The sequence below is a fragment of the Ochotona curzoniae genome, unplaced genomic scaffold (assembly GCF_017591425.1).
Source record: "Ochotona curzoniae isolate NIBS_2020 unplaced genomic scaffold, NIBS_Ocur_1.0 contig_64, whole genome shotgun sequence".
Lineage (NCBI taxonomy): Eukaryota > Metazoa > Chordata > Mammalia > Lagomorpha > Ochotonidae > Ochotona > Ochotona curzoniae.
In genome coordinates, this window is record NW_024466502.1 from 34159952 (window position 1) to 34183459 (window position 23508).

The window sequence follows — 23508 nt, forward strand, 5'->3', positions numbered from 1 at the left end:
TTTCCCAGGCCACAAGCAGGGAGCAGGATGGGAAATGGAACTGCCGGGATTAGAACTGGTGCCCATATGTGATCCCAGTGTGTTCAAGGTGAGGACTTTAGCTGCTAGGCCACAGCGCCGCTGGACCCCACCCCCTAGTGCATTTTTATTAGAATCAGATTAGACTTAAATTCAGTACTTCACAATTATTTTCCTAAACTTTTCATCTAGCTTTTTCCATAACACCACAATTATTAAAGGACTAAATATTCTAGGTAAAACACTGGCTAATCAAGACGATATCCACATTTCCCATCCATCCTTGCTTCCTCTGTCCTTTGTTTTGTTTTATCCTTCCTTCCTTTTTTTTTTTTTTAATAACCTCAATAGTGTATTTACTCTGAGTGCTGAGTGAATGTCCTGAGCACTAAATCCAGGATATTTGACAGCAGCAAGGACTTGGGCAGGTTAATCAGGATGCAAAAGAAAGGCCAAATAAATGTATACAACTGATAAAGTTTACTGATAACTCTTGTATAACATTTGACTGCAAATGCTAAGCTGTTGGGTACCCACATCCTGGAAGCTGAAGAAATAGGGTAGACACTGCCCTCTACATTTTGGGTCTGCACTCCAAAGCAGTTAGTAGAAAACACTGGTTTCCAGACTAATAAACTGGTGATTTATGATACGGTTAGAAATCACACTACAGGAAAACTATTTTTTGTTTGTCTTGACCATTTTCCACCAGATATTCAGAGTGCTATTTGCTTGTTTGCTTTCTGGATCAGGAAGCCCCTAAGATCTCACTCCTGGTCTTGCAAAGAAAAGGTATCTTTAAGATGTGCTGTTCCTTACAGAGAGCCAGCCATGGGTCCTGCAGAACTTGAATATCATCAGGACACCATGCGTTCAAGTGCTGGACTGTTTGTTGCTTGAACTATTTTCAGACGTTGTCTGGTATGTGCCATAATTTCTGCTGTGCAGTCTGTTATAGTTAAAAGGCTGACCAGTGAAACCATGGTCAGATTAAGATTCATTATCTTGGCCACCAACTTGGTTCTGCTGTGGTGAGGCTTCAAGAGTCCGGCTATCTTCTGCAGGAACTAAACTAACCCCTGACTGTACACCTAGCTGCCATGGGCTGGGCAGTTCCTTCCTGTGTACCATTTGGGGCTGTGTAGGACATCTTACCATCCAACCACCCATCCCCACAATTGCCTGGGCCAGCTGGAAAGGACTTTTGTGTTTCCGGAGACTCTTGAGCAGCTGTTCTCCAGATGTGGGGCTGCATATGTGACCCTGGGGTCCAGGAGTCTGAGACATTACGAGGAATGTTTGGGGCTAAAACCACTGCAATAATATGGGGCATCCTTTGCCTTCTTACTCTCTGATCCTTTACATGTGCCCAGTGGCATTTTCCGGGCCACAGAGCATGTGACAGTGAAACCTACTATATGGAGAAGCAAGTAAAAGAATCCAATTCTTTTCAGTAAAATCCGTCATTATGAAACAGTGCTCTTTTCCTAACTGTAAACTTTTTTCTTTATTGAAATCTTTCTACTTTGAGAAGAGCATCTTTTTTTCTTTTTTTTTCTTGAAGGGCACATTTATACAGAAAAGAGACAGAAATGTCCCATCCATTGGTTCACTCCTCAAGTGGCTACAGCAGCCAAAGTCGAGTGGATCACAGGCTAGGAGCCCAGGACTTTTTCCAGGTCTCCCGCATGGGTACAAGGATCCAAGGACTTGAGCAAGGAGTTGGATCTGCAGTGGAGCAGGTTGAACTGAACCCACCCATATGGATGCTGGCACTGTAGGTGGCAGGTGAACCTGCCACCAGCCCCTCTATTGTTTCTGTTTCATAGACATAAGCAGTTTATGTTACCATATTAGGCTTTTGATGGTAATTTAAAAATGAGGTATGCATATGTAAATATATGTATCTTAAGTCCTCAATTACGATTTTTAAAATGGTAAGCATTAATATTATAGCTCATAAAGAGAAAAGCTATAGTTGAGCAAATCTGAGGACTTTGAAGAGTCAGAAGGTTATAAGATAAAAAATATGAGCCCCATCACCTCAGAGAGCTTTGGCCCCGGTTGAGGGCCATAGGGCAGAATTGCACCCTGTACCTTGTAGACCGAAATATAATGCAAGTTAATGCTCAAGGTTTCCATTGTAGGTAAGAGTCCATGAAGATGTTTAGTGTCTGAAAGTATTTTCCCTTCAAAATGCATGTTGAAATTTGAATCCCTCCCTTCTCCCCAACGATTCACTAAGATAATGGTGCTGGGAAGCAGGGCCCCTTGGAGGTGATCAGGCAATCAGAGCTCTGCTTTTGTTTGATTTTTAAAAATATCTTATTTTTCATGTGTAAATAGTTGATCAGGGTGGGAAGCATCGAGGATTTAGGGGGAAAGTAGATGAACCATCGTTTACAAATTTTGAGAGCTCTGCCCTTAAAAACAAGGGATGAGTGCTCTGAAGGGTTCAACGTGAACAGCAAACTCTGCCTCCCCTCCTGTCCCTTCTGCTAAGTGGGGCTGCAGTTAGAGGGACCATTATAGAAGCAGCCACTAGCTCTTGCCAGACACACTTTGCTACTGCCTTTCAGGTGGGATCAATATTTAGCTAGCTTAGCCTCATCCTCATTCCCAAATACCCCACCTGGCCCTTCCCCATGTAACTCTATCTGCCTGCCTGTCAATGAAATGACCTCATTCATGACCTGGGGTCTTAGTTTGTAACACATTTTGAACCCATAAGAGCTCATGTCAAGGACGGTTCACCATCTGATATGCGCTCTTTCTCTGTTCCTGCAGACTGAAAGGACAGAAAGTAAATGCCTCTCCGTGTCACCTTTCCCTCCCTGTCTGAATTCCTCACCCTTTAAATACCTTTTATTTTGCATGGTATGGCTTTGTAGATACAGGGATTCCTCCCTCCTCTTTCTCCCTCCCTGTTTTCCCTTCCTGTCATTTTTTCCTGAAATTACCCAGTAGTACAATCCCTTTGCAACAGTTCCACACTTAACTTTCCACCATATAGGTGTATCATGACGACATAGGTATAGACAAAGGTGGAAAATCTAGTATCCTACGGTAAAGATAAATTTCAATGTTTCAGTGGGAGTCCTAATTTTATTTGGGAGCAGAAACATGTACTGCAGTATATCTTTACTTACTAGTAAAGGTGCTAGTCTCCATTGTATAGTTCCTCTATGTTTATCTGTGTGTTTTGTTCTTTGCATGAAGACCGTCTTGGAATATATATTTGTCTTTTTGGGATTGGTATAATTTACTAAGCATAATGGTCTCTAGGTGATCATTTGGTTGCAAATGGTAGGATTTCATTCCTTTTAATGGCTGTGTAGTATTGTACAGGGTGGGTGTACCACAGTTGCTTTCTGTTCATTTGTTGATGGACAACTGGGTTGTTTCCATGTCATCACTATTGTGAATTGTGCCGAGATGAAAATAGGATTGCAGGTGGTTTTCTCATGCAGATTTCATTTCCTTTGGCTATATACTCAGGCGTGGGATAGCTCGCTCATATGGTAGATGAATTCGCACTTCTAATTCAATACAGTTATATTGATGACAACTTCAGCTTTCAGCATTGGTGGTTCTTCTAGCTTGACTTTTATTTCCTATTGACATCTTACCTGCTTTTGGAGTTTATTAAACCACGTGAGGTTGGTCTTTGTAACTCTGGTCTTTTAAGATGGCATAGCTCTGTTCATACATATTGCAGTTTGAAATCTTTAGCAGCATGAAACCTGCTGTTTTTAATATCTATCTCTAGAGCTAGTGAAATTGGCACAATAAAATGGAGTCACTTAACCAGAATTTTTGATGTTGCAAATCAGTTTATCCTCACAAAATTATGTCTCACACACATACACAAAGGTAGAGAACAACAGTACTATAATGAATGAGGATATAACATGAGAATTCATTTGTATATGTTGCCTTATGTATTAATAGAACTTTAGTAACAGCAATGTTCTTCCGACTCTGAGCTTTAGATTTTGTGTGTTAGTTTGAATCTTGGCAGCAGATATCTTCAATACACTGGTTTACTCTTCAAATGTCCACAATACTTGGGCCAGAGTTGCGATCAGGAATTCTAATCTGCCATATTGAGTGTTAGAGGCTCTTGTACATGGGCCATTATGTATTCTGAAGCACAGTGGCAGTGGTCTGGATCAGATACGAAATAGCTGACATTCTGATTTAGATTGCAGTTTTTCAAGTTGTGGATTAATGCGCTGTGCCATGATACTCTTCCTTTTTGTGATACATTCAGCTAAATAGCAGCTAGCAAAACTTTTCCATTTAGAAAGATACTCGTCTCAAATATCCAATGAAATATTAACTTCAAATTGCTTGGAAAGGGTCATATGGATGTCTTACATGTGTTCTTTGTTCAGTGTTTTATTTGTAATAGCCATTTAATAAATTGATTTTGTAGCAAAATGCTGTACAGTGGCTGCTGAAGTCTGCAGCTTGAGTCCACTTTATTCTTAGTTCAGGACATCTCCTCTATTACCCCAAGTTTGAATGGAAGACTAATCAGTGAATTACGATGTGTAGTTCTTGTTTAGGCCATCTTTGTGGCTTTCTGTATTCAGTTCTGTTAATGAGAAGTACTAACGTAAGTTGTTTTCAGATACAGTTAGTGGGTGTTGTTGCTGTCACTCTGAGCCCCTTCACTAGGTCAGTAAAGCTGACAAGCAGCTAAGAAGCTTTGGTCCCTGGTGGTTCCCAAGTATCCCAATCTCCAGAGATTTGCTCTCAGCAGAAGTTGGACTCTGTCAGTTGATCTTAGAGTATTGAGGATGGACTCTGTTCAGCTATTCTGTGTACGTACCACCCCAGGAGAGCATCTTCATCATCATGTACCTGCACCTGCCTTCAGGGAACCTGGCCTAAGAATGATGGTGTTACAGAATTATAATTTTAGTAAATATAAGTCATGAAACTTGAAAATTGAGTTGCTCACAATACATCCTCTTTAATCTTGCTCAGCTCCAGTTTCTTAGAATTCTTTGGAAGATGCTTATTCCCTCTGGAGTTGTAACATAAAATATAGATATGCGATTTCCAGGAAATAGCTCCCGGTGCTTTTCCCAAGGACACCTAGAGGTTAAGTACCACTATCTCATGGGAGTTCGTCCTTTAACCTGGTTCCCCAAAGATAATTCAGAATCTGTTCTAAAGCAATATTTTAGCTTGCTTACTTTTTTTTAAAAAAAATGTTTTTCTTATTTCCTTCCCCCTTTGTGATAGGCAGAACTTTTCTTATTCTATCCAATGCCATTTCCTCCTGAACATAGTAGAATGATGGCCTGTGGATGACATCATGAACTTAACTGGTATCCCTCAGAGTTGGGGTATTGTGGACTTGATTCAGATCTTTCTGGTATCATTTTTTTTCCTGTTTCTTTGTTTTCACGCTAGCATCACTCATCAGGAAGGTGAACGGCACATTTAGAACAGGTGACTTTGGCTCCAGGAAAGCAATTTTCCTGAGTTCTAACTATACCATTGTACTAGTTAGGAGTCTCCTGGGAGGCAGATCCCACAGGATGTAGGCAGACAGATGTGTGGTAGGGGGTTATGAAGAAGTTGGTTTACCTAGTAATGTAAGCTAAATTCTATAACAGATTAATGGCAAGCTGGCGTTCAGGGAAGATTTGGGGTAGCCTACTTCCAGTTTGCAGGCCTGAGAATAAGAGTAAATAGGATAAATGATTTCCATGGTCAAAGATGTCAAATCTGCAGTAGGGTAGGTTGTGGTATTAAAAATTGTGGAGTCTGATGGCAGGAGAACTGGGAATTTGGTTCCCAAGGGTAGGAAAAGGACGCCTCGGATCAGAGAAGAACTTTGACACTCTATTCTATACGGGTGTCCTAGATGGGGACAGGGACTGTAGTACTTGAGGTATCCTCTACTGCTTTCCAGGCATGGTTGCTGGAAGTATGGAGTAGCTGGGATTTGAATCGGGAACTCCAGAACGAGATGCATGCCTCTAAGCTGTCTTAACCCATTGTGCTACACCACCTGTCCCTAAACAGCCTCTTTGTTTCTTTTTTCTTTTAAAAAAATTTATTTTTATTTGAAAGGCAGATCTATACAGAGGTTAGTTCATTCCCTCAATATTTAACAAGGCAGAGCTGAGCTGATCTGGAACCTGGAGGTGATTTTGAGTCTCCAGTGAGGGTGCAGGATCCCTAGAACCTGAGCCATTCTCCACTACTTCCCCAGGCTTTTAGCAGAGAGATGGAACAGAATTGGAGCAGCTGGGAAATGAACTGGAGTCCATATAGGATGCTAGCAGCAAAGGGTGGAAGATGAGCCTGTTGAACCACAGTGCCGACACCAACAAACCAAATTTCATTCACTCGCCTCTCCCCCTTTCCTTGCTGACTTCTGAACTATTTCTCTAACTTCCACATTTGAATGAGAACATGGGATGTTTGTTTTTCTGCACCTGGTTTATTTCCAATGAAATCCTTTACAAGAAATATTAGTATGAATTGCTTGGCTTCATAATTTAAAAACTCAACCAAGTAGTTGTTTGTACTCTACCATAATGCAATGTTTCAGTAGCAGAAATTAGAATTACTCGAGAAGGTATAATAAGTCACATTCTGAATCCCTGCTTACACCACTGAGTACAAAACCTATGGCACAAATTGATGCTGGTGTAGTGCTGTGGGGATATAAACACTAGACATAGTATTGCCCTGGGACACATGAATTTCAGGACTGGCATCACAGATACTGGTAAAGCTTAGAAAAAGCTTAGTGTCACGGTAATGCACAGTATAGTTGAAGTCTTAAATGCAGCTTGTATTGCCCTATACCATACGAATTATTTAATATGTAGCAAATACATATATTCCTCAAAGTATGTGAGAATGACACTAAAAGTTAAGTTTATTTTAGTTAAGAATTGCAATCTACGTACAGTACTTCGTAATACACATTGCATCATTCTCCCCCATTTTAGAAAGGTTTTATTATCTACTTGTGCTGAATTAGGGTGTAGGCTTAGATAATGATTCTTTGATTCAAAACATGTGACTCTTGCATGGCACAGGACAATTTTTTATTGTGTAATAAATGCAGAATTCTTTGAATGTCCTTACCCTTGTAAATAACTGGTAGCTTTACCTCAGTCCTGGTGACAATGGCCCCCTGAAATTTCCAAAAACACTTCATAGGTAGTGTCAAGGCTTACTGACTACCACTCATAGAGGAGCAAGATGCAGTAAAAGCAGCAGTTCACATAAAACATTGACTATGGCACCAATTACTTTCATTGGTATATGAAGTGGATCAGTTTCTAAGATCTTAAAAATACTTCTGTTAAGGTGAAATGAAAGGAGTTTTGACTTGCAAGTGCTTTGAAGGGTTCGGCAGATGAAAAGTTGAGTCAGCTAAAAGCATAAACTGTGGTATTGAATGGGTGTAGGACACTTGAATGAAACTTACCTTGCTGTACTTTAGTGATCCAAAGTCCTGATTTCTAGGGACTTGTTCGAATTAGTTGAGGTACATATACCCATATGGGTACCATCTCATGGGCCATGCAGTGCTAGATGAGGAGGAAATGCATCTGAGCTATGCCCATTCGGCTGTTTCTTAGATCCAACTACCTTTTTCCTTGTCAAAACAGCCTCAGAATCCCCATCATTGATAGTGAGTTCTATGTTGATATGCATATACCTGGCCTGTCCTTTTAGTAGAAATTAGATCTTCATTAAATCCTCATGCTGATTGGTGTTGTTGAACTGTTAGATTTTAGGTGTCACCTGACTCTTCTGAATGTCACTTTTATAATTTAGGATATTCAGTATTTGAACTAGTTACTGTTTTTGTAAGGGTTGGAACAGATGAAACTCTGGACTATTATTGCCTTTCGACAGTCTCAGTGGCAGGTAATTATGGAAGTACATACTTGTAGTTAGGAGTTTCTGGGAATTGGTGGTTTATTTACTTTGTAATTTTCATGGTACCTGGAGCAACTTTTTAAAAATGTTGCAACATAGCTTCAGGTGCAGCTGTTGTTAAACAAAGTATGTGTAATATGAATCCTAATGACTGTTCCAAAGGCAGAAATCTGAAACTATCTAATTATCTGTAGTGATGTGAATAAAATTTTACTAACCCATTGAATTGTAAAAGTTTTTCTGGTGAGTATTTTTTACCTTCTATAATGATCTAGAATGCTTCCATCTCTCTGGCACTTTCTCTTTCTCCAGGCAGAACTACACGTAAATCTTTCCAAAACAATTAATGCTGCCTTAGTCACAAATTACTGATTCCCCTCTTCCCCCAGTGATAGTGCATGTAGAATTGCTGCTCTACTTAGATTCTAAAATGAGGCATTTTAATTGTGTTTTCCAGGAAGATATGAATTTAAATGAAGATAAAAAGGCACCATTGCGGGAAAAGGACTTCAGTATCAAAAAAGAAATGGTGATGCAGTACATTAATACCGCTTCGAAGACAGTAAGTGAAACTGTCAAGTTGAAAGATGCTCCCAGAACATGCTGCAGTGTGGGAAACAATGAGTGTGTCTAGAGAACTGATTAAGTTTGTGGGCAACGGTAATAAGAGGGCTTTGGAATATATAATTAAAAGCACAAGTGTTCTGATAAATTTGTACTCTAAAATATTTTCTACGTTACAATTTCAAAGAGTTTTTAATTTTCAACTCATTCACATGGGTTAGAAACACGGTTTAAAACAACACTTCACTCAGGCACCTTTCTTAGTGAATTAAGGTGGTTATTGGTTTCTAATGGCATTTATAAAAGTGGATGGTATTTGTATTTTAGAAAATCAGGCTGATTTTACTTTATCCAGCTAAAAGAGGATACAAAATACAAGCTTCCAGGCATATTTCTGATAAGTTTCCCTGTGGATAAAATGATTCTGTAATGAATTGTCAACATAGACCTTGAAAGGAGCGTTTAGGATTTACCAGAATCCAGGAAAATGTGAACTGTGTGGATAGAAATGATGATGAGATGTCTAAGAAATCATGACTGTTTGTTTCATGAAAAACAAATGAGCTTGAGTAGTCATTCAAGTAGAAGATAAATGGTTTGGATACAAATATTAGGACGTAAGCCAGGGGAGAAGCCATGAGCAAGACATTAGAGAAATCACCTTGGATGCATTTGGAATAGGGTTAGATTAGGAAAAATACTTTAACACACCAGTTTTTATTGAATACTTTAACCTGTGGCTAGGAAGCCAAAACTTTGTATCTACTTTAATTCTTTGGGGCCAGTTGGTGACTGTTACAGCTTTTTTTTTTTTTAAGTTTTTAGTTTATTGTGTTGAAGCATAATTTTTACTGAACTTGGCAGATTTTAGGATAGTCTAAACTGGTTTATACCTTTAGCAAGGCATGTGACACCTGTTGAGGCATAGAACACTGTTGGGAGGAGTGTGCAGAGAGATCCTCCATACCCTAGTTAGGAGTAGTTTATTTTCGTGTCCTACCTAGTAAAGTTTGTGTGAGTTCCTACTGATCATTTCCTGTCTAGTTCTAAGCTTTCCTTGTCCTCTATTTTAATTTTTTGTTTGTTTTGCGGGGGAGGGCTCTAGGGTGACCCTGATGGTCATTGCGAGAGTGTGGGGGATCCAGTACTGGAACTAAGCAAGGACCCGAGAAAGCTCCTCTCCCTGGTCTCGGAGGGAGTTGATTGTTCTTCTGTTTCTGTAGACCGCTCAGGGCTCCTGGCTGTTTTTCTGGTGACATTAGGCTCTGTGATGAGGGATTTGGACTACTTCTATCCCATGTGGGAGATTCAAGTGGGAGCGGATGACCTCAGAGTACTTAGCCTCCGAAGGCACTCCAATTCCCCGTGGTCTCCTTGGCAGTTGGGATGTAGTCCTTGGGGCCCATACTGATAGTCCTTAGTGAGGATCCGGGGGTCTCCAGGGTTGGAATACAAGTCTCCTCTTGTCCACCTGCTCCACTCTGGAATCCCCCTGTGTTACATCATTTCTGTTGGAAGAATCAAGTGATGTCTTAGCAGCTTAAGCTTCAGTTCAGAAGCAACCAGAAGTGCTTGTGCCTCTCTCAGCTCTTGGCTGGATGGGCTGTGCCTCATATGTTGTGATACTGGTACCAGTTGCTTTTGTTGCATAATATCAGTTGGAAATTAACACTAGGGGTTTAAGAGCAGGCAGAGCTCTGGAGTTTCGAATCTGCTTAATTGCCTTCTAACCAGAAGCATCCTACTTTAGCTTTTTCATTCCCTATCTACTCATCCATAAAATGGGAATTCCTAAATCATAGGCTTATCAGAAGTAAAATGTCTATTTCATCATTAGAATGTAACATTTTGTGACCTGTGGCTGTCTTTCTGGTAGTTTCTTTTCTGAATAGTACATCAGATTAAAATGAACTGTTAGTCCCCTTTTCTGATTTTTGGTTGAGAACACGTTTGTTAAGTATCTGTTGGACCATGTTCTAGGCACTGGAGATGCAGCGCTAAGATAGTTGGCTGCTGTTTCCTGTGGAGCAGCATGGACACATGAATGTAACAGGTGCAGTGTGAGGTAGTTAAACTTTGCCAGGTGAGCAATGGTCATGTAACTTTTATGTGGTCAGAGAGGACTGCCCTTTCAGGAGAATTTTAAATCTAATAAGGTTAAATTTATTGAAGCTAATTATGAGGGATATATCAGTTGGAACCAGTTTTTAAAAAGTTGCATAGTAGTGCATTTTAATTGGAGATAATAGACAAGAGAGGAACAACCCCTTTTTGAACTTTGTAATAGATCTGTTTCAGAACACATTCAGTGATTTTAAACCTTAATCCTCTAATTATTTTGGACTAAGGTTGGAATTTATTTACCAGTATTAGGTAATTAAATGATCAGGATTGAAATAGATTAGTTATCTAAAGCGTGATTACGGCATTGACTCATTTAATTAGTGTGTGGAGGATCATGGCTTTTCCTAGGAGGCCTCTGAATGATTTGGCACGTGGTTAACATTCTAGCAAGTTAGAGCTGACCGGTGATTATTCTTACTCTGGAAGCAGAAACACATTCCGTTCACTGTAGGGTATGGAGTGTCATACTGCTTTATTTACATTAATGGCTAATGAGATAGTGACTCGGAGGAGATCAGAATAAAAATTCATGGGTAGCTTGTTCTTTAGCAGGGACTGGAATTTCCGTCATACATGCTGCTGTTGGGGTTTCAGCCTTAGAATTTGCTTTGAAATTTTGTAGTAAGAGTTAATGCTATTTTTGGAAAGAGGTGCTTATTCCAACAACTGATGACTTAAATATGCGTTAGGAGTATTAAGCCTCAGAATTTGTCTTAAGGTATCACTAAGTCTTTGAAAATATTAGTGGAAAATGTACACTGTCTTTTAATCCCATATTTACATTAACCTACTGAACTATCCTTGTACTTAAGTTTTTTTTTAAAGATTTATTCTATTTTATTGTTGTTGTTGCTCTTGGAAAGTAAGATTTGGAGAGGAGGAGATAGAGAGGAAGATCTTTCATCTGCTGGTTTACTCCACAGGTGGCTGCAACAGCCAGAGCTGAGCTGATCTGAAGCCAGGAGCTTGTTCCGGGTCTCCCACATGAGGGTGCAGGGTCCCAAGTCTCTACTGCTTTCCTAGGCCACAATCGGGAACTGGAAGGGAAATAGAGCACCTGGCACACGAACCGGCACGCAAATGGGATCTTCCGCAGTTAGAAAACGAGGATTTAGCCACTAAGATGCTGTGCCTGCTCCTGCACCACACCTTTTTTTTTTTTTTTTTTTCCTAAAGGAAACAAAAATACTGCAGTCAGACTATGCTGTTTCTAGGACTTGAGTAAATCTGAGTTTCCTGGGTATCTGAGTAGCGAAGGTGAATTTCTGCAGCTAGGAAGGACTACTAAAATTTGATTAAGCCAGGGTCACATTTAGAGGCTTAAAATGACAATCATATTTTCCTAATGTTCTTGGGCGTACGGATGTGATCTAAGTTGTTCCAGAACAATTTGGTGGGCCGATGTGGTGAGAGGCTTCTGAGAAGGGTCCCCTTCGCTCCGTAAAGGAAGCAGAGTGGCAGCTGCCTTTTTTTTCTTTTTGACATGGGACATGTTTCTGAGAGACTCTGAGGGCTAAATGTGATGTCATAGAGCCACTGCCCTCACGAATGGGGCTTTGTCTTTAGGCTCTTTTGTGAAGATCATATATTTGTATTGAAGCTGCTTTAACATTGTGCTTTGCTCCCGTGAGTGACCCAGTATATATCATCTTCATAAATTTTTGCCTATGTGGAATCAAATTTAGATTATTTCTAGAAGACATTCTTAAAGACACATCCTCAAAGCCTTTTTTGGGGACCACTGTTGTGGCACACTCCATTAAGCAAAAAACAGAAGTTGTGCCAGTGTTCTATGATTTTTACTTTAAGTCTATTTTCAGTGAGTAATAGCTGCCTATTTAACATCGTTTTGTGTAATATGCAGAAATCTTTTTTCTAAAAAAAAAAACCAAAAAATCCAGAACATCAAACAGGCATTGCCGCCTCCCCTCAGCCAATCCCAACCAGTCAATTAGTTTTGAGTATTGTTCAAGATTTTAAACCTTAGGACCACTATTTGTGTATTTTTATTGGAGAGAAAGATACACAGAAAAGATATACAGAAAGATCTTTGGTTTGCTTGTTCATTTCTCAAGTTACCATAACAGCTGGAACTGAACTGATGCAAAGCCAGGAGGCAGGAACTTCTGGGTCTACCATGTAAGTTCAGGGTCCAAGTCTTTGGGCCATCCTCTACTGCTTCCTAGGCCATAAGCAGGGTACTGGATGAGAAGTGGAGCAGCTGGGACACTGGTTCCCTTATGGGATCCCAGCACTTGCAAAGAGAGGATTCAGCCAATGAGCCATCATGCTGGACCCTGCTGAGATTTTAATTAGAATGTCTGTTCTTTCTTTGTCTTTTTTTTCTTGTTGACTTTTGTCCAAGAGCTTCTTTTATAATTTTGGTGTTTACTAGTTACCTCTGACACTTTGTTTTTAATGGATCTGGTTTCTAAGGCAGTGGGAAAAGTTTGAAAAGGTTATCTTTGAATGCTTTAAGTATTGCTGTAGTTCTTTGGATTTGTTTTATAAAAATAAATTAGGTATAAAGTGTTACAGAAAATACCACTAAAGGGCACTAAGAAAGGCCAACGAAAGATGTTTCTTTTTCAATTTTAAAGATTTATCATTTAAGAGGCATAGAAATGGAGAAAGCAAAACTCATCTGCTGCTCCTTCACTTAGGTGGCCAAAGAAGCTGAGGGCTGTGTCACACTGAAGCCAGGAGCCAAAAAATCTTTCTGCGTCGCCCAAATGGGAGACAGGAGCTGCGATACTTTAACCATTAGCTACTACCTTGCTCATGTGTTAGCAGGGAGCCAGATTGGAATCCGAGCAGTTAGAACTTAAATTCTGATAAGTGATGCAGAGTCATAGCCCTGACGAGAGAGAGAGAGAGAGAGAGAGAGAGAGAGAGAGAGTGTGTGTGTGTGTGTGTGTGTGTGTCTGTTTTAAAAAGACTGATTTATTTGAAGGGCAGAGTTAGGGAGGGACAGGAATCTTCTATCTCTTGATTCATTTAAGTGGCTGCAATAGTCAAGGCTGCCCAGGCTGAAGTCTGAAGCTTCATCCATGTTTTGCATGATGGTGTTAGGGAACCAGGAGGTTGAGTCATCTTTTGCTTTCCTAGGTGCATTATCCAGAAACTGGATTGGAATTGGAGTGGCCAGGACTTGAACTGGTGCTCCTGTGGCGTTATAGTTCACACAGCAGGCAGCAGCCTAACACACTATGCCACAACAGCTCCTAGTAAGTGTTTACATGAGTAACATCAGTGAGTCTAAATTTGGCTCATTAAGTGGGAATTATAGCTTCTCATGTGTGTTGGGTATATGTATATTTCTGTTTGAATGAATCTATAATATAGTACTTAAAATGTTTCAGTTTTAATGTGTTTCTTAGTCTGATTTTTTCATACCTTTCTATTCTGAGAGTTTGGTTTCAAAAGTTGAGTTTGGAAGACAGTTTTAGACAGGTCAACTTGTTCTTTTTGTCCTGTTTATTACAGAGATTTGTATTTTAACACCTAGAAACTTAGGAAACAAAGTTTTAGACATTCTTGATAGTTAAAATTTGCGTGGATGATTTTTTGGCTTCCCTTTCACGTTAGAGTTGATGAAATGTACTGAGTAGAAATGAATCATTGATTATAGAAGCATCTTATGATATAGTACCTTTGCTGTGGTTTTTGCCTATTGGTTTTTAGGTTTTCTTGCTGACAAAAATATTACAGAGCCTCAGGGCAACAGACCAGTTTCTTGTTGAGTATTTCCTAATGATCTCTCTTGGCACTTTAATTTCCATTTGTGCCTGCATGAGATAAGTTTTATTTATGCATAGCTGAAATACTCTTTCAGGAGCTCCCATTCATCCAGCTTCCTTTTCTGGCCAGTACCAATGGCAGGTACTATTCCCTATTACTGCTGCTTTGTGGTGGTGTTTTATGTAGGAGGTAATAGTGAAAAAACCGACTATCATTTCTTTTTTTTTTTTTTAATTTTACTTTATGACACAGTTCTAATTTTACTTTATGACACAGTTCTATAGGCTCTGGGATTTTCCTTACTCCCCCCCAAAATTTCTTCCCCTCAATGATTTCCCCTATATTACAATGACATGGTCTTGCTTAAACAGACATAAGTCAATTATTCTGCTATTCAAGGGTTTTCTGACATTGTAGATATAGGACAAAGGCAAAGAATCCAGCATCCTATTGTCAAGATCCAAATAACAATTTTATTGGGAATCCATCTTTGATTTGGAAGGAGAAATGCATACTGCATTGTATTTTCACATTGGGATCTGATAGTCTCTTATAGTTGCTATGCATCCCTTTAAATGAAAAGCCATAAAACTGAACAACAGGGAGAGTAATAGAACATGAAGAACATGAATACAACATGAAGTTAAGTAACATGCTACTCAATGACCAATGTGTCACTGAAAAAATGAAAAAAATGTTTGAAGAAAATGATACTACAATGAGTATCATAGTACCTCACTATGAGTCAGTAAAGAATTTAATAAGGGGATAAAAGCTATGTTGAGGAAATGAAAATAAAAACAACAAATCAAGACCTACGAGATGTAGCAAAAACACATTCAAAGGGCTGTTTATTTTGTATTTTGCATGAAGGTTGCCTTATATCACAATGGACATATTTGTCTTTTTGGGATTGGCATTTTACTGAGCATAATGGTCTCTTTGTAACCATTTGGTTGCAAATGGTAGAATTTTATTCTTAATGGGTGAGTAGTACTTCATGGCGCATCAGTTTCATTGTCCACTCTTCTTTGGACAGGCATCTGGACTGTTTCCGTGTTTTTGCTATTGTAGATTGTAATCCTATGTTCAAAGCTGCATAGATTGCTTTCTCACTTGTAGATTTTCATTTCCTTTGTATATAATCCCAGCAGTGGGATAGCTGGATCATACAACAGGGGCATTTTCAGTTCTTTTAGTACTCTTGTGACTTTCTGACTTCCATATTGGTTGTATTAGCCTGCACTCCCACCAGCAGGTGTTAGTGGAGTTTTGAATGTAGGCCAACCTCACTGGAGTAAGGTGGAATATCAGTGTGGTTTTGATTTATATTCCCCTGACAGCTAGGGAGACTGAACATTTTTTTCTATTAGCCACCACTTCCTTTTTAAAGGAAGAAATTAAGTAGGTTCCTTAGAATTGTATATACATTTAAAAATCATGTAAGTTGTTAAGCCACTTCCTTGTATTATAGCATTTAAAAAAAAATTTCCCAGGGGCCGAATTTGTTTGCCATCTGCTTTTGAGACTGAATTACTCAAGGATTATTCTGATTTTCTTTAACCGTTTTATTTAAAAAAAACTTTTTTGAAATGGAGGGAGGGACAGAGAAAAATGTGTCTTCCATCTAATGTTTCACTTCAAAATAACCTGGGTTTGGCTGGCCCAAAGTCAGGAACCAGAAACTTCATCTGGGTGTCTCACATGGGTAAGACCCAAGCTCTTGGGTCATTTCCTTTGCCCTCACATGCTAGCAGGGATTGGAAGCAGAGCAGCCAGTTTTGGAACCTGCACTGCAAAATGGGACACTGGTGTCATAGGTGGCCACTTAACCTGTGCCCCATTGCCATCATTGGATTGCTTCTTAGTCATTGGATTGCTTTAAGTCTGAGACATTTTGTTACAATCACTTTGTAGGTTAATAATTTTGAAAGTACCTACTAGAAGGGTACATGTGATTATGATAGATATGAAAGTACTGTGAAGATACCTACTTGGAACGAACCTTTTGAAAATGTTTCTGAAGGAAAAAGCAAAATTAAAAATGCAGACTGTATGTGATTGATTTTTCAATGAGCCAATAGGAAAAATAATTGATGGAATGAAGAAAAAGTAGCTAAGAGTGATTTTGAATCTTTATATCCATTACGAGTTATTTAAGGAATCCACATACCTTGATGTCCATCTCTGATCATTTACCACTGAATGCGGTTTCTGTGGAAGGAACTCTGACATTATTATTGAGTCAAAATCTTTTGGTGATTCCAGTTACAAGCCAGACTGATAAACATTGTGTCTCACAGTAATGTTATGAAGGCTAGAAGCTGATAGAATTGAAACGCTAAGCTTGATGCACAGTAAACAGAAGTGTTGTGTTGCCACTCTATCTTCACGGCATATATATATCCTCAATGCTAGTTTATATATAAAGTAGTTTATGTGTGTATACAGACATACGTACATACATACATACACACATAACTTAAAACTGAGTGACATACAAATATAGCTATTCAGTTCGTTGTCACTTGGTGACTTGCAGGAATTTTCAAAGGGGAGGCTTAAGTCCTGTAACAAAAAACCTGCTCTGAGAAAAGTCCCCATAGAATAGTTGTTAGCAACTAGAATCCTCCCGGCGTGAAAGCTTCATTGAAGAGATGGACTTCCCTACCTAGTGGCATTAACTTTGAACTTAAGAGAGATCATGGCAATTGTTATTCCTAAATGGAATAAACTCTGTGCATACTTAAAGTCATTGATGGATGACTCATCTTTATCTCAAAAGCATTTGTTCCTAATTTCAAGGTGTCCTGATTTATTGTCATTTCCTAACTGGTGTGATGTGATGTAACAGTTCCCCTCTAACCATCAAATTAATGAATATGATTGGTATAGCTTTTTTTTTTTTAAAGATTTATTTTTATTATTTTTTCATTGGAAAGGCGGATATACAGAGAGGAGAGACAGAGAGGAAGATCTTCCGTCCCATGATTCACTCCCCAAGTGAGCGCAACGGGCCGATACTATGCCGATCCGAAGCCAGGAGCCGCTTCCGGGTCTCCACGCGGATGCAGGTTCCCAAAGCTTTGGGCCGTCCTCGACTGCTTTCCCAGGCCACAAGCAGGGAGCTGGAAGGGAAGCGGGGCTGCCGGGATTAGAACCGGCGCCCATATGGGATCCCGGGCGTGCAAGGCGAGGACCTTTAACCACTTGCGCCACCGCGCCGGGCCCAGGTATAGCTTTTTACTACCAAGGCAACTCGATTATTTTCAGATCCCTTCATTATCAGAAGGCCTTCTAGGTAGATTAAATGAATTAGAGATCTGTCCGTAGACTCTATTGAGGTGTTGAGTTCCATATCTTAAATTTTGACTGCTTTCAAGTTTGTATTGCAGCTAGGATAGGGTTTCTGAACTGTTCAAACCTTTACTGAAATAAAACAGAAAACATTTTTTAAAAGTGCAACTTAATCATAAGGATACTTTTCCATTTAGTGAAACAAATTTCAGAAAACCCTCCACCATCCTGCCCCAAATTAAAAGCCTCTATTTAGAGTTGTGTATTTTTTTCCTCTGAAAGCAGTCAATATATACTGGGATCTTTTCTTGTTAAGTTCATTTTATTTGAAAAGCAGACAGTGCATGCCTGAGTCATTCCTGAGTTGTGCACAACAGCCAACACATGGCCAGGTTTAAGCCCTGTGTCAAGCTGGAGTTTAATCCAGGTTTGCCATGCAGGTGAGTGGGGTGTAAATTGAGTCGTCACCTGCTACCTCTCAGGGTGCACATTAATAGGAAAATGGAGTCAGAAGCAAAATAAGACAGGCTAGTACCCAGGCTCTCTGACACGAGGGGTGGGTGTTCTACGGCACACCTTACCTTCTCTACCAGACATCCAACCCTCTCTAATCAAAAGTGCAGCCCCAGTTGTCAAGGTTTATTCCCACCAAATTTTAAAATCTGGATTATTGTAAACTCTTAACCTTCAGGTTTCTCACTCATCATCTTATGTTACCCAGGACCTTGTGTTCTATGTGATTTGCATATTCGTGGAGAAGCTAAAGCATCTGATTTCTTGTATTCTTTGTAAAGTGGCAGCTACATCCAGAGGCTTGAGCAGATTCAGGTTTGATGCCTGGAGTAAAACCTTAGGAAGTCTTGTGTTCTTTCATCAGGTTTTACTTGGATACTTACAACTAGGTGATGATTGACGTTTTCATTTAATGCTTGGAATATTTTTTTGTAAAGAAATGTTGCTCTAAAACATTGTTTGGTTACCTTGTGACACAGATTTAGGATACATCTTCAACTCTTTAATTTTCCCATTTCCATAATGCTTGTTGACCATATTTTTTACAAGGAGTTTTTGGTAATTTTACAAAGATTTTTATTGTAACTCTTAATGAAGGTCAAATTAGCTCATCTTTTGCCAGACGTAGGAGCTGGAAATGTAATGCAGATGGGTGGCAGGGATGTAGTTCTTCCAGCCATTTCAGCTGGCTGCTAGTCTCTGGCATCAGTGCTAACAGGGCTCCAGTATGGGATGTGGGCATTTTAATTAGCTTCTGAATCATATCTTAATGCTTACCACCCAGCTTTGTTCTCTTAAAGCTTACTTCCTCTGAATCTCTTGTGACCATGTTTGTTCTTAAATCTTCTAAGTGTGTTTTCATTCTGGAAATGCTTTGTTAAAATCTTAATTCTTGTTTTCTCCCGAGTTCCCTAGCTTCAATTCTTATTTTATCTTACTCTGCAGTTAAATGTTTTTATGTCTTACATATTATCGTACTGTGTCTTGGATGTTTGAAACTACAGTTTGAATGATGGGTTTGTCTGAGATTGCTTTTACTCTGTGAGTGTTTGGCTGAATTGTGATTTTGTTCTTGGTGCTTTGTCTTTATTGGAGATTCTCATCCTAGAATGAAGCCAGAGCAGCTCAGCTTGGAGTTCATGTGACATGGGGTATCTTAGCCTCTTGATCTTTTCTGGGCCTGCTGTACTTGTCCACAATCATAGTAGGTCAAGCTTCTCCCAGTTTTGGCTGCTATGTTCCTTTTGGACACTGAGTTTCAGTAGATACCTCTGTGCCCTTTGAAAATTGTGTTGACTTGCTTGTAAGACACCCTGTTGCTCCCCTCTGTTTTTTCCTGTGTAGACATTGCTGCCGTGCAGATACTTTGGCTGCTAATGGTGTCTCTCCAATTGCTTATATTTTGAGGACTGTGGAGAGGCTATCTTGCAGCTCAATATGGTTGGGTTTTTGACTGTGACATTTTTCTCTCCGCTTTTCTGTAGGGATCAAGGGGTTTTCCAAATCTGTGTTGCAGTTGCCACCCAAGTACAGCCTCTGCCTTTCTAATTTTCAGTCTCCTGTTCTATTCTGATTTTTGTCTTTGGTTACAAAACAATTCAGGATAATTACCTGTCTCCATGCTCCTAATTTCGGGGAGGGGGGAGAAATGGTATTTTAAGGAATGACCTATTTCTGTATAACTAAAGTGATTACTGTGTTTTTTCACTAATTGTTTATCCATAAACTTCCATCTAACCTCTTAATGGTCCATGGCATACAAATGAATTTAAATAAAATACTAATTTTAGGCTTCGTTTCTATGCTGTTTATGCAGCCCTGTCATCTTACGTGGTTTCAGGAAGTTAATGCAGTCGGCTTCCTTTTTTGTATCCAGTTGATAGCTGGAAAATTCAGACTGTCCTTCAGTACTCTACCCCACTCCTGGAAAAACAGATCTCATCTGCCTGTGTGTCTATAAATTAGTGAGTGTGTTAAATCTATCACAGCATGAAATCACTTCAAGCGCTATGAAAGACTATCTTAAAGAATTTAAATTGATTGCAGATGTTAGTGCAATTAAGCAGGCCTGATGAGCTCAGAATCATGTTTCTCAGATTTGAATGTGAATGCATTTTAAAAAATGATAGCGATGTATTCCATGTAAATGGAATTCATGGGCATCAGAATTTTTTTACATTTTTTAAAGTGGCTAACAACTTAAAGTGGATGTTCCTTTTGTAGATACTTAACATTACTTAGAATATAAACTAACCTTCCCTATGTGTGCTGTCCCTAACCAACTAGATGTGACATTTACCACCATAGTTTATATGGAATATGATTCATCTTGAAATATTCTGTGGTCATGGAGGACTGTTTTTCGCACCTGGATTTAGGAAAAAAGATGAGTTGGGTAGAGAATCCAATTGGGTTGTCGTAGATTCTAGAAACCTAGGACCTATTGTTGTTGTTCCCTTGATCAGAGCTGTAGCCTGGTACAACTTGTTACCTACCTTTTGTTTAGACTCTTGTATGTAAAAAGTTTTTCTCTATTTCAACAATACACCCCATTTCTAAGTTAGAAGACGAATTCTGAAGACTGTCATGAGAGTTTTTGGTGTGCTTATTTACAATGTATTTCAAATTGTTCCATGTGCATTAATCAAGTCAAGTTTCAGTAACACTATAAAATGTTATAGGCATAAAGAGTTTGTTACATATGGTGGGTGCAATTGGTGAATGCTTGTGTTTAGATAATATTTAAAAAATACTAAGCTTACTGAAAATTGAACTATGGCAGCATTAAGTAACAAAGAATCTGTTCTTCCAGAATTAAACCTGTGATCTACAATGCTTTATGAAAGTTTATTTTACTCATAATGGCAAGCTACACTTCTTGCTGCTTCTAGCTTTATGATATCAATAGGTTCATTATTCCTCACAATGACTGTTTCCTTAGTTGTAAAGTATATAGGAGTTTTTCTGTGAGAAATGATGTAGTAAGAGCAACGCCTACAGTCTCTTCAGTCATTAGGGTGTAAAATTGGATTGGGTGGGTTCATGAAACAGCTGAAACCTTCAGAATCCTGATTCATTCAAGGCATGAACATAAAAGAAAACTGGCATCATAGAAAATGCCAGATGTATTTTTTTCTATAGAGCATTTTCTTTAGGTTAGAGTCATTTATGCTTTGGTTTTGGCGATGTAACAGACTCACAACATATCTGTAATCGCTGTATGCATTAAGTAGACCAACAATTTGCATTTATGAAGAAATCTAATTTTAGACCTTGAAGAGATTTGTGTGGTTTCTGCATTATCTTTTCAGCTACCTCTGCCTGATTTTGAAAGTAAGTTATTCAAGTAACTCAGTGTAATCTCCCTTTGATGTACTAATGTAATTTACCATGGAAACAACTTTTTCTTTTAATTCTCACATATCATAGCTGTTACAACACTTCAAATGTTTTGGGGTACTGAAGGAATCAACTCGATATTTGCACAACTGCATTCATAGAAATAGACATGTCACTTCTAACATGCTTTGGTTATCTGTTGCTATGTGTTAAGATGATTAAAAGCTGTTACGAATGTGTATCTCCAGAATCCTAAGTAAGTTGTATTCTGTATTTTATGGTAGATGTTTCCTTTTTTCCCTCATGGTGTTAGAAATATGCATTTTTATGTAATTTTATTTTTTTCTCCACTTATTTGAGTAGAATGGGTCATTTCTTTTTGATTTTTTTTTATTAATAACATTGTATTATGTGACAGTTCTATAGATACTGGGATTGCCCCCCACCCCTCCAATAACCCTCCGCCCATGGTGGATTCCTCCACCTTGTTGCATGACTACAGTTCAAGTTCAGTTGAGATTCCTTCATTGTAAGCATATACCAAGCATAGAGTCTAGCATCTTATTGTCCAGATAAGTTTAACGGCTTCTTGGGGACACCTTCTCTGGTCTGAAGGTAGAGCCAACATAACATCAGCAACAATATGCAATGTTATGGTATTAATTTACATAGTATTGAGTAAACAATATATTAAAAATAATGCAAGTTCTTAACCACATCCTGTGACTACTCCATTGACATTTCAACAATTGAGGTGCATAACAGTTATAGGAGGGGTGTAGCACAAGATTTTGAGAGTACAGTAGGTTTTACAATTTTTTCTTTTTTTTTTTAAAGATTTATTTTTACTGGAAAGGCAGATATACAGAGAAAGGAGAGACAGAGAGGAAGATCTTCCGTTCGATGATTTACTCCCCAAGTGAGCGCAACGGTGATGCCATGCCGATCCAAACCCAGGAGCCTCTTCCGGGTTTCCCACGTGGGTGCAGGGTCCCAAAGCTTTGGGCCATCCTCAACTGCTTTCCCGGGCCACAGGCAGGGAGCTGGATGGAAAGTGGAGCTGCTGGGATTAGAACTGGCGCCCATATGGGATCCCGGGTGTGCAAGGCGAGGACCTTAACCACTGTGCCACTGCGCCGGGCCCGGTTTACAATTTTTCAAAACACATGGGTTAAGACAGTATTAACTACAGGTTCAAAAAAATGAAAATATTACAGGTTAAGTTAAGGCAAACATGTGGTATCTAACCTTTTGGGATTGGTTCATTTCCCTTAGCATTATGGTTTCCAGTTGGGCCCATTTAGCCACAAAGAACTGCATTTTGTTTTTATTAATAGCTGAGTAGTATTCCATGGAATGGGTCATTTCTTAAACTCGGAGACTAACAGTGGTTGTATACCTGAGGACTTAGAGCCAGCCTGCCTGTTAACGCACAATCTAGCTTTTCAAATGACTGGGGGTTCATGCCCTCACTGCTTCTTAACCCTGAGATGTTGTATCTTGGCCCCATTTAGCAAGTTTGTTTTTAAGGCATATTCAGAGGGTTATCAGAAAGTTCAAGTGTATTTTTTCTTATTTTATGACACAGTTCCATAGGCCCTGGGATTTCCCTTATCCCTTCCTCAAATCCCTCCCTCCACACTGAGTTCCCCTATGTCATCAATATAATATAGTTCTTCATACACAGTCTTATGTCCATCTTTGCAGATATGGACAATGGCAGGGAGTCCAGCATCCTATTGTCAAAATGTAGTAAATAGTTTCATTGTGAGTCCATCTTTGTCTGGAAGTAGAGATGCATATTGCATTGTATCTTCACATCTGGATATGAGTCTCCATTACACAGTTACTATACATCCCCTTGAATGAAAAGCCGCAAAATAAAATCAACATCAGGAAAAAATTAACACCATGAAGTTAACTAACATGCTACTGCATGACTAATGTATCACTGAAGAAATCGAGAACCTTGTTGAAGAAAATGTT

The 23508-nt window shown here is 39.2% G+C and overlaps 1 protein-coding gene across 4 annotated transcripts in view; it reads left to right on the top strand.

Moving 5' to 3' along the window:
* The window catches only part of DIAPH3 (diaphanous related formin 3), a 449656-nt gene that overhangs the window by 63094 nt on the left and 363054 nt on the right, over positions 1–23508 (top strand). For 3 of the 4 annotated variants that reach the window (XM_040991319.1, XM_040991320.1, XM_040991322.1), the window contains one exon: positions 8402–8506. The exons of the other annotated variant lie outside the window; for it this stretch is intronic. In XM_040991319.1, coding sequence (XP_040847253.1) covers positions 8402–8506 — 105 coding nt within the window. The remainder of the gene's footprint in view (positions 1–8401; positions 8507–23508) is intronic. 4 annotated transcript variants of the gene reach the window in all.